The following is an 11130-nucleotide window of genomic DNA, read 5'->3' on the forward strand; positions in this document are numbered from 1 at the left end:
TCATTTAATCAGGAAACCCTGAGAGCAGTATCCTGTTCCATGGCAAGATGTTGAAGATGAACGAACGCATAGAAGAAGGGTACTCTACGCAAAGGCCACCCATGTTCGATGGGAAATTCTATACCTACTGAAAAAATAGGATGGAAATTTTCATAAAGGCCGAAAATTACCAAGTATGGAGAGTAATTGAAATAGGAGATTTTGAGGTGACGACCATAAATTCCAATAATGAATCAAGTCCAAAACCGATCACTGAATATGAAAAGGAAGACTTTTAAAAGATGGAGATGAACGCTCTTGCTATCAAGCTACTTCAATGTGGTCTCGGGCCAAATGAACATAATCACATCATGGATTGTAAAACGGCAAAGCAAATTTGGGACTTGCTGGAAGTTACCCATGAAGGCACTAGTGAAGTGAAGCGCTCCAAGATTGATCTACTAATGTCCATATATGAAAGGTTCGTCATGGAACCTAGGGAGAACATTCAAGAGATGTTCATCAGGTTCACAAATATCACGAACGAATTAATCTCTCTTGGTAAGATCATTCCCGTTGATGAACAAGTCAGGAAAGTACTTAGAAGTCTCCCTCAAGACGAACGCTGGAGAGCTAAGGTCACAGTCATCCAGGAATCAAAAGATTTCACCAAGTTCAATTTGGAAGAGCTGGCTGGTTCCCTCATGACTCACGAGTTGCATTTGGGAACAGCTGACAGTACCCGAAATAAAGGCTTGGCTCTAGCGGCAAATGATCATGAAGAATCAGAAACTGATGAGGAGGAGACTGCTATGCTAGCAAGAAAATTCAAAAAATTCTTTAGAAATAGCAGATTTGGTATTCAAAGACATAACAAAGAAAGAGAAACTGCTAACACGAAGACAAAATTTGAATGCCACAAATGTGGAAACACTGACCACTTCATCAAGGATTGCCCTCAATGGAAGAATGACAAGGGCAAGGGAAAGGCAAGAGAAGCTGGAAGACAACCCAAGAAAGAAAATTTCAAAACAGATTTTCGTAAAGCGATGATCGCAGCCTGGGGTGATACCGAAAGTGAGGCTGAAACAGAAGCTCCAGTAGAAGAAGAAACAGCAAATCTGTGTCTCATGACATCTCATCACAGCAAGGATGAAGAGTCCAAGGAAAAAGAGGTAATGTCTTCTAGCTCATTTCCTAAACACTTGGTTAAATTTAGTAAGAATAAGTTAATTAAGTTGCTCTTGGAGACACAAGAGAAATTAGATAAACAAAATACTAAGTGTCTCCAAATTAAGAAAGACCTTAACTCAAGTAAAGATCATGTTTCCTACTTAAATTCATTTAGGATCGATGTGCAAAGCAGATTTTTTAACCTGCTGGATCAGAATGTTATTTTGAAAGAAACAATTGAAAAAATGAAGCAGAAATTTATTATTCTTAATGTTGAAATAAATCAATATAAATTACTAGGATTAAGAAGAGACGTAAATGATGTATCCACTCATATGTTTAGCACTGAATTTCAAAAGTTGAAATTAAAATTAGAATCCTGTGAAAAAGAAAATGAAAATCTGAAAAATAAATTGAACTTAAAAGAAGAAGGGAAAATCAATGAAGTTCCCAAATGGATTCTGAATGCTAAAACAAAGAGTAAAGAAGGCCTAGGTTACATTAAGAATAATAGGAAGTAAACAGTCTACGTAGATCTCCCTAGTAGTAAAGTCTGTTCCTTTTGTGGCAAAACTGGACACCTTAAAAATCAATGTGTAAAAAGGGAACAGCATACCAAAGCAAATAAAAATTATGTCGAACGCATATGGATTAAGAAATGTGATTCAAGTATTATCGACAGGGAACCCAAGGATGACTGGGTTCCTGAACCTAACCATTAATTTGCAGGTTCAAGTGAGGAGGAACAAGTCATGGTATCTTGACAGTGGGTGTTTCAAGCACATGACGGGTGACAAATCTAAATTTCTCTCACTTGAAGCCTATGATGGGGGAACAGTAACCTTCGGTGACAATATGAAGGGTTAGATAATCGCCAAAGGAAAGGTTGGAAGGTCATGTTCCCATGCCATTGACAATGTTTTTTTAGTCGAGAATTTAAAACACAATCTGCTAAGTATTTCTCAATTTTGTGATAAAGGTAACTCTGTTAAGTTTACTTCTGAACGATGCATAATTTCTAGGAACAACACAGTAGATACTGTGCTCGAGGGATTCAGAAAAGGGAACACTTATGTAGTGGACCTGGACACTGTTCCCAAAACCAGTTTAACATGTTTAAGTGTCATAGAAGAAGACCCACTACTTTGGCATAAGCGTCTAGGTCATGCTAGTTTTACATTGATTAATACATTAAGATCAAAAGACCTAGTTAGAGGACTACCAGCTATAAAATTCTTAAGGAAGAAATTTGCGATCCTTGTGCCAAAGGAAAACAAGTAAGGTCATCTTTTAAATCAAAGAATATGGTGACTACCACTAGACCACTAGAATTAATTCATATGGATCTATGTTGACTAATGAGAATACAGAGCCGTAGCGGCAAAAAATATGTATTTGTCATTGTTGATGATTATAGTAGATTCACTTGGACCTTGTTTTTAGTAAGCAAAGATGAAGCTTTTGATGAGTTTGTTTCTTTCGCAAACAAAATACAGAAAATCTACCAATAATCAAATAATCCACATAAGGTTTGATCATGGAAAAGAATTTGAAAATTCAAATTTTACTATGTATTGCAATGAACATGGAATTAATCACAATTTTTCCGTACCTAGAACACCACAACAAAATGGTGTGGTAGAAAGGAAAAATAGAACTTTAGAAGAAATGGCCAGAACCATGTTGATTGCTAGCGGTTTACCTAGAAATTTTTGGGCTGAGGCCGTTAATACTGCTTGTTATATTATGAATCGTGTGTTAATAAGACCAATCTCTTCGAAAAAACACCCTATGAATTGCTCAAAGGTGTTAAACCAAACATCTCCTATTTTCGTATATTTGGATGCAAATGTTTTGTACATGTTAATGGAAAACGAAGTATAGGTAAGTTTGATGAAAGAAGCGATGAAGCAGTATTTCTTGGCTACTCATCACATAGTAAAGCTTACAGGGTATATAATAAAAGAACAATGAGTGTAGAAGAGTCAGTTCATGTCATTTTTGATAAAAATAACTTCTCAACAAGTGGACAGGAAAACAACCATGTGAAAATAGGTCTTGCTCATCTAGAAGACGATGATTAAGAAACGAAAATGCTAGATGAAGGAACAGCAGGCGAACAGCTGATCCCAGAAGAGGCTGAAAGGAACAATGATAATCTGGAACAGATAGTATTTCAGGAACAGCAGACTGTCTCCAATCTAGTAGTTCCCACAGACGAGCAAGCAGATCTAGAAGCTGAACAGCACAATAATCAAGCAGATGAAACCGAACATGCTTCCGTTCTCACAAGAGAATTTGTGCCTAAGCCTTGGAAATATCAAAGTTACCACCCTCTTGATTTTATTATTAGTGATATAAATAAGGGAACGCAAACCAGGTCCCAAATCAGAAACTTTTGTGCACACTTTGCGTTCCTATCATCACTTGAACCTAAAAACCACGAGGAGGCTCTAAAAGATTCTGAATGGATAGTTGCCATGCAAGATGAATTGAATGAATTCGAAAGAAACAAAGTATGGCACTTGGAACCCAAACTAAAACACAAAAAGGTAATTGGTTTAAAATGGGTATTTCGGAACAAATTAGATGAGCACGGAATAATTGTGAGAAACAAAGCAAGTTTCGTGGTCAAAGGGTACAATCAACAAGAAGGTATTGATTACACCGAAACTTTTGCTCCGGTAGCAAGGTTAGAGGCTATTAGAATTTTAATTTCTTTTGCTGCATTTATGAACTTTAAATTATATCAAATGGATGAGAAATGTGCTTTTTTAAATGGCTTTCTTGATGAAGAAGTTTTTGTTGAACAACCCTCAGGTTTTGAAAATACCTCTTGTCCTGATCATGTCTACAAGCTTGATAAAGCTTTATATGGCTTGAAGCAAGCCCCTAGGCAATGGTATGAAAGACTGTCAAAGTTTTTGATACAAAATAACTTTATTAGAGGAAAAATTGACAAAACCTTATTCTTTAAGAATAAAGGTTATGATATTTTGGTTGTTCAAATTTATGTTGATGATATTATTTTTGGTGCTACTAATGACTTGTTATGTAAAGAATTCGCCAATCTTATGGGCATAGAATTTGAAATGAGCATGATGGGAGAACTAAATTTCTTCCTTGGTTTACAAATTAAACAAACTGAAAATGGTATTTTTATCCATCAACAAAAATACATAAAAGAACTTCTTAAGAAGTATGGACTAGACAACGCTAAGACAAATCACACACCCATGGCTACAAATGTTAGATTAGATGAAGACCTAAATGGAATTAATGTAGATCAAACAATGTATCGAGGCATGATTGGTTCTTTATTATATCTAAAAGCTAGTAGACCTGATATTTCTTTTAGTGTCGGTTTATGTGCTAGATTTCAATCGAACCCTAAAGAATCACATTTTACAGCAGTAAAAAGAATTCTGAGATACTTGAAGGGAACAGATGACTTGTCCTTATATTATCCTAAAAGCGATGTCTATGATTTGAAAGGTTTTAGTGATGCAGATTATGCAGGTGATCTAGTTAATAGAAAAAGTACATTAGGTATGGTACAATTTCTTGGCTCATGTTTAGTTTTATGGAATTCCAAGAAACAAAACACTGTTGCATTATCCACAGCCGAAGCTGAATACATAGCAGCAGCAGCTTGCTGTTCCCAAATGCTTTAGATAAAGTAGCAGCTAAGAGATTTTGGTATTAAATTTGAATGTGTTCCTATTTATTGTGATAATACCAGTGCCATATGTATATCTAAAGATCCAGTGCATCATTCACGAGTAAAACACATCCACATTAGGTATCATTTTCTTAAAGATAATGTTGAAAATAAAAATATTGTTGAAAGCATGTTAACACTAATGAACAAGTTGCAGATATTTTGACCAAATCGCTTCCGAGGGAACAATATGAAAAGACGAGATTGGAACTTGGTATGATCAAGCTCCACTAAAGTTGAAAGCAAGAATTCTCCATGAAGCATCATGAAATTGAAAAGGTGAAATCAACCACAAAATCTTGATTGAATATCAATTATTGAAGGGATCAGGTATACAGTTTATAAAGTACGTACTATGAATGTTTTCTTGATTGCATGTTTTAATTTGATCAGACCAAAGTAGTGTATGTTCGTATTTTTCTTAATATAATATAATACAAAATAATAATATAACATCATTCATTTCTTTCATATTTTCTTTCTAATATATGGTCAACTTAAATCAAAATAATGGGAATTGGTTTATTTGGATACGTCCCAACTCTTCATCAATCCTTGATCTCAAATGTAATGATTAAAGCATTTAAAGGATTGGACCTTTGGGTAACCGTCATTTCAACCCCTTATTAAACCCTTCTCTTACATCACACTACTCGCGCTTTCTCATCTTCCTCAAGCAACCGTCATCTACCTTTCCTCTCAAAACTTTTCAAAATCAAAATGAAAACCCCAAAATGCGGTGAAAATTCACAACCACAACCTTTCAGCGTGGTTCATCCTCCACCTTTACTTGATGCTGCACCATCCTCAACTGCTGAAACTACAAAAGAAACACCTAAACCCTCGACTGAGCATGCCGGTACCAAACGCCAAATCCCCACTCCTAAAGGTGGTTCATCTTCTAGGATAGCCAAGCGTTCGAAGCATGCTGATCCTAACAGTGCTGAAGAAGTATCAAAAGAGATGTCAGTAGGGTTCGGGTTAGATAAGTACTGGTATGATTCTACTCATTTTCCTCAACTGCATGACATTTTACAAAATCAAGAATGGGAGGTATTGATGTCCAATTTTAGTTGCAACTCAATTTTTCCAAACCTTATGCGAGAATTTATTTTAAATTTCTCTAATGATTGTGGGATGTGTTCTAGTACTGTTAAGAATGTGAAAATAGAATTTAATAGTGCTATATTGGGGAATGGTTAAATGTTCCTAATGTTGGATTTGATACTTATTATGTTGGGTCGAAGATAGCATTCTCTGGCATTAATGAACGAACAATTCTCAAATTTTTAGGGGTAGATCAAAAGAAGGGAAAGATTAGTCACAACGTTTTGTCTCCTCTGCATAAATTACTGTATAACGTTGCACGCAAATTCATATTACTAAGAAATTCCAAACGCAGTGAAGTGAGTTTGCGTGATGCCACCATAACTTACTGCATGGCAAATCATATTAAGATAAATTTTCCATCATTGATGATCTCTCATTTATTTGATTGCATTGAAAAGAAAAGTTTTGTTGGTTATGGAGGACTATTGACTTGGAATTTTAGAAAATTTGATGTATCTTTGGAAGGTTTGGAGTTCCCAATGGGTCCTAACATGAAAATAGGTGCTAAATGTTTACAAAATTTGCACCTAAAACTAAATGATGAAGGGATGTTAATGCATGATTTAGAGGAGGTTGTTGAAATCGAATCAGAAAAGGAAGGGGTAGTTGAGGAGGAAAAAGAGGAAAAGGAAAAATCAAGGAAGGAAGAAAAAGAGAAGAAGGAGCAAGAACCTGTTCCCATTGACAACGTTGAAAAAGGAGAAAAAGGGGAACAGGGTGGAGAAGCAAGTAAGGGGGAACTAGGAGAACAAGAGGAAGCCTTGGAAGATAATGTTCATCACAATCTCTTCAGTGATTCAAGTGATGAAGAGATTGTGATAGCAATGAGAAAACAGGCTAAGTCAATTCAGAAGAAGAGTAGGAGGTTAGCTTCGAAACGCAAGGCTACTATGGTTGATGAAACCACATCTGACACCATACCTGAGTCTACATCTAACAAACCTCCTTCTCCCAAGCCAACCACTCCACCACCACATCAAAATCCATCACCACCTCAATCACCTATTCACTTTACACCACCACCATCTCAGTCTTCACCAGGTACTGGTTGTGCTAACCCTGATTCTGTTCCTGCAGCTTCTTCAAACTTCATTCTCTCCAAGCTCCTTGACCTACAGTCTCAATTTACTGCTTTTCAAGATGAAATTCGAATCTCACTTGCTTCAATCGTTGATCAACTTACCCTGATGGAGAACCGTCTTGGTGCAAATTTGGATACTGTTGAAGTGCAGACCGAATACATAGATGAAGAAGAGACTGCTCCCTGATTCCTCTTCCCATGTTTTTACTGATTTGTTGGCTCTAAAATTTATCAAACAATTTCACTTTTGTTTTTGTACCATATGGGGTACAAAATTGTATTTGTTTTGTTGAACAACTGCTACATTTTCTTTCTTGTTTTTATTTCTGGTCTGTGATGATTAACTATATGCATATTTGGACTGCTATTTATGGTGCATGCTTTCGTTTATTGTTTCTTGTTTTCCTCTATGACAAATCTATATGGTTTGTGCTGTGGTTTGATATTCCCAATTCTTTTTGATTGATGACAAAAGAGGGAAGAGAATGCACAAACTTAAGAGAAGCTGTGAATACACATTCTCCAAATCTTTATTGATTTATATTGCTACAACAATGGAAGTTAATGTGCATAAGTGAGATAATTGTGATAGGAAATCAAATCAGCTTAAATTCATCAGAGTTGTTAAGTTTATAAATACTTTGATCTTGTGTTGTTCTGAATTTGTTTTCTTCAAAGCTGTTACTTTCTATAATACTTATGGATTGGTGTGTTAATTTGGATTTTATTTGAAAACATATTTGGTATTATGTTTTTAATATAGAGTAAATTGTTTTATGCATGCTTGGTAAATTATATTGTAACGAGTTGATTTGCTAAGTTATTTAGAGTTGCTTTAATCTCTAGTATGCTCTAAAAATTTTGTTTTACTCTATTTTACTTAAGTTTGTTTATAATTTTGTCTTCATCAAAAAGGGGGAATTTGTTAGCCTCTTAGGTTTTGATGATGACTTCACTTTTAAATAAACAAACATGTTTTAGAGATTGTTTTGTAGGTGAATATCCGATTTTGTTGAAATCGTTGATGAAGCCTATGACTTGGTTCGTGGAAGTTGTACGTGTCTTAGAATATCCAAGAAGTTAGATAAATTCTTAGGACGTTAAAGGTAGACAGACGGTCTACTGTTCCTAAAGTTGACAATCTGACAGAAGTTGTAGATGGAGACAGTACACTGTTCCCACGTCGCAGGTCTGGAGAAAAACATCGGCGGAAAAATTGCGAATTAATTATTTTCTGTTTTTAAGTTGATGTAACGGTTAAGAAATAAATTAATTGCTTAATTAATTAATAAATTGGTTGGCTAAACTATTTTTAGGTTATCTAAAAATAGCCTAAGACTTATTCTCTTTTAGATGAGATCTCCTATTATTTAGGATCTTTTGTTTTAACTCCTATGCTATTTTTAGCTTGAGGAAACCGTTTTCCTCTTTGAGCAAATGACAGCCGGACGCTTATTTTTTGGCAATTCCACTATCTTTTTCTTTTTAGAACGTGGAGGATAGTGGTAGGTGTGTCTAAGGTAACTGCTGGCTGTTCCCACTATAAATAGGAGGAACTTTGCTCGAACCGTGATATCATCCAAGAGTGTCCATTAAGGGAGATCAATTAAGAAAAATATTTTCAGTTTTTAAATGCCAATTAATTTATTATGTTTTTCGTAAAGCATTTATTTAGTTTTTATCCTCTTGAGAATTTGGCCTTGTAAGGGTATTTGTGTGTTTTGTTGTAACTAGAGTTAAGGGAAGTCTTGGGGAATAGAGAAGCTTCAATAGAAGCGTGAGAAGAGAAAGAGAATTAGGCCTAGAGTAGAGAAGCTTCAAGTGAAGCAAATTGTTTTATGTGATTGTAATTGATTGCCTAAAACATAGTGAGAATTTTCAAATTCCGGGGGGTCGTGATTTTTCCTTCTTATTAGGCCAAGAAGGTTTCCACGTAAAATCTTTGTCTCCTTTTATCTTTTTCATTTTAAGTTTAAGTTTTATTTTATTATAATTTCGCAAAATTAGAGGCAAAAAAATCTTAAACTCAATACACAACAATTCACCCCACTCTTGTTGCATTCGATCATCTATTTGCATTTCTACAGTAGGAAACTGAGGGACAAACCATTAATAACCAACCAAACTTTCACTGGGATTCTTTTAAGGTTGCTATCAGAGGTCGATTCTTCCCTGAACATATTAGGAGACAAAAGTGCAGTGAATTTAATAGGTTGAACCAAGGGAAGTTTATGAGTGTCAAGGAATATGCCCAAAAGTTTAATGAGTATGCTAAGTTTTGCCCTAACATGGTCCCTGATGAAGTTTCTAAGGCCCAAAAATTTGAGGATGGTTTAGCTTTCATGATACAAACTAAGTTAGGAGGAAGTACCTCATCTACTCTTATAGAGGCTTATTCTAAGGCTTGTAATAAGGAGAGGATCTTACAAAGAGAAGAAGATGCGTTGGGAAGGAACAAGAGGAAAGACCAAAGTAATGCGGATAATCAAAGTAATGATAAAAGACCTCGTTTTGGTAACAATGGGGGTAATGGTTGGAACAATCACCACGGAGGAGGACATAACTATAGGAACTACCAAAACCCTAGACAGAATGAAAACCAACAAAGGAATAGTAACCAGAGGCTTGGGTTTGCAAGAAATGTGAGAAGAGTCATTTGGGCTATACGTGTCAAGGCAAACCAATTAAATGTTATGCTTGTGGCAAAGCTGGACATAAGGCTAATTATTGTCCCAAGAGGCAAGAGAGAGGGAAACCAACCAGGGCAGAATAGACACAACAAGGGCTATAAGAACAATGGAGGAGGATCTAGGAACCATAACATCAACAACAACCGCTCGAACAATACTCAAGTAGGAAGTGGTTCAACAAATGACAAGTACAACGCCAACAACAATCAGAACAACAATGGCAACAATGGAAATGGAGGACGCACTTTCAATGGGAGACTCCACCTTATGAGCAAGAGTGAAGTTGAGTCGGACGCCAACATTGTGACGGGTACTTTTCTTGTAAACTTTAAACCTGCTTTTGTACTCTTTGATTCTGGAGCTTCACATTGCTTTTTATCTAAATCTTTTATCGAAAAACATTCCTTTAAGCCTTTTTCCTCATGCCAAGCTAAGGTAACCACACCCTCAGGTGAAACCTTTCTCAGTAAGAGCCTTTACTTAGGTATGCCTATTTTTATCTCTGAAATCGAACCACCCGTGAACCTTATCGAGTTTAATTTTAAAGACTTCGATTTGGTTTTGGGAATGGATTGGTTAAGGAAGTATTAGGCAAAAATCAATTGTGCTAAACAGAGAATTACCTTTAGAGGCCCTATGGGAAATAAACTAACCTACCAAGAAACTACTTTCGAGCCATCAAAGACCAAGCTTATCTCCACCTTAAATCTCCAGACCCATCTTAGGAAAGGCTACCCCGTATATTTGTGCCATGTAAAGGACACGAGCATGAAAGAGGACGAGTTAGGAGAGATACCTGTAGTTAAGGATTTTGTTGATGTATTCCCAAATGAGATTCCAGAGATGCCACCTGTGAGAGAGTTATACTTCAAGATTGATTTAGTTCCGGGAACAGGACCCATTTCATAGGCACCTTATAGGATGACACCTTCCGAGTTGCAAGAGTTGAAGGTACAACTTGAAGATTTATTGGATAAAGGATATATAAGACCATGTGTATCACCTTGAAGAGCCCCAGTGTTATTTGTTAGGAAGAAAGATGGAACATTGAGACTATGTATTGATTATAGGGATTTTAATAGTAGGACGGTAAAGAATAAGTATCCACTTCCTAAAATTGAGGATCTATTCGATCAACTTAGGGGTGCAGAGTATTTTCGAAGATTGATTTGAGATCAGGTTATCATCAATTACGAATTGCAGAAGAGGATATAGCCAAAACAGCTTTTCGAACGAGGTATGGGTACTTGTAACCCATTCCCTAAATCTAAACTTTTAAGTATGACAACCTTTTTTTCAATTTATTTTATATATTTTCTTTTCTTTTTATAAATCCTTTTTAATTATTATTTAAACTTTATCTTTTTCATTTAAAA

General features: G+C 35.8%; 1 protein-coding gene across 1 annotated transcript; it reads left to right on the forward strand.

Annotated features, from left to right (window-relative positions):
- The first annotated feature begins 5593 nt into the window (after nucleotides 1-5593).
- Nucleotides 5594-10345, forward strand: LOC130815574 (uncharacterized). Its single transcript, XM_057682062.1, has 4 exons — nucleotides 5594-5868; nucleotides 6022-6071; nucleotides 6683-6876; nucleotides 9155-10345. The coding sequence occupies exons 1-4, from the start codon at nucleotides 5594-5596 to the stop codon at nucleotides 10343-10345; spliced, it is 1710 nt and encodes a 569-aa protein (XP_057538045.1).
- Nucleotides 10346-11130: the final 785 nt, after the last annotated feature.

This window comes from Amaranthus tricolor, chromosome 6 (assembly GCF_026212465.1).
Source record: "Amaranthus tricolor cultivar Red isolate AtriRed21 chromosome 6, ASM2621246v1, whole genome shotgun sequence".
Lineage (NCBI taxonomy): Eukaryota > Viridiplantae > Streptophyta > Magnoliopsida > Caryophyllales > Amaranthaceae > Amaranthus > Amaranthus tricolor.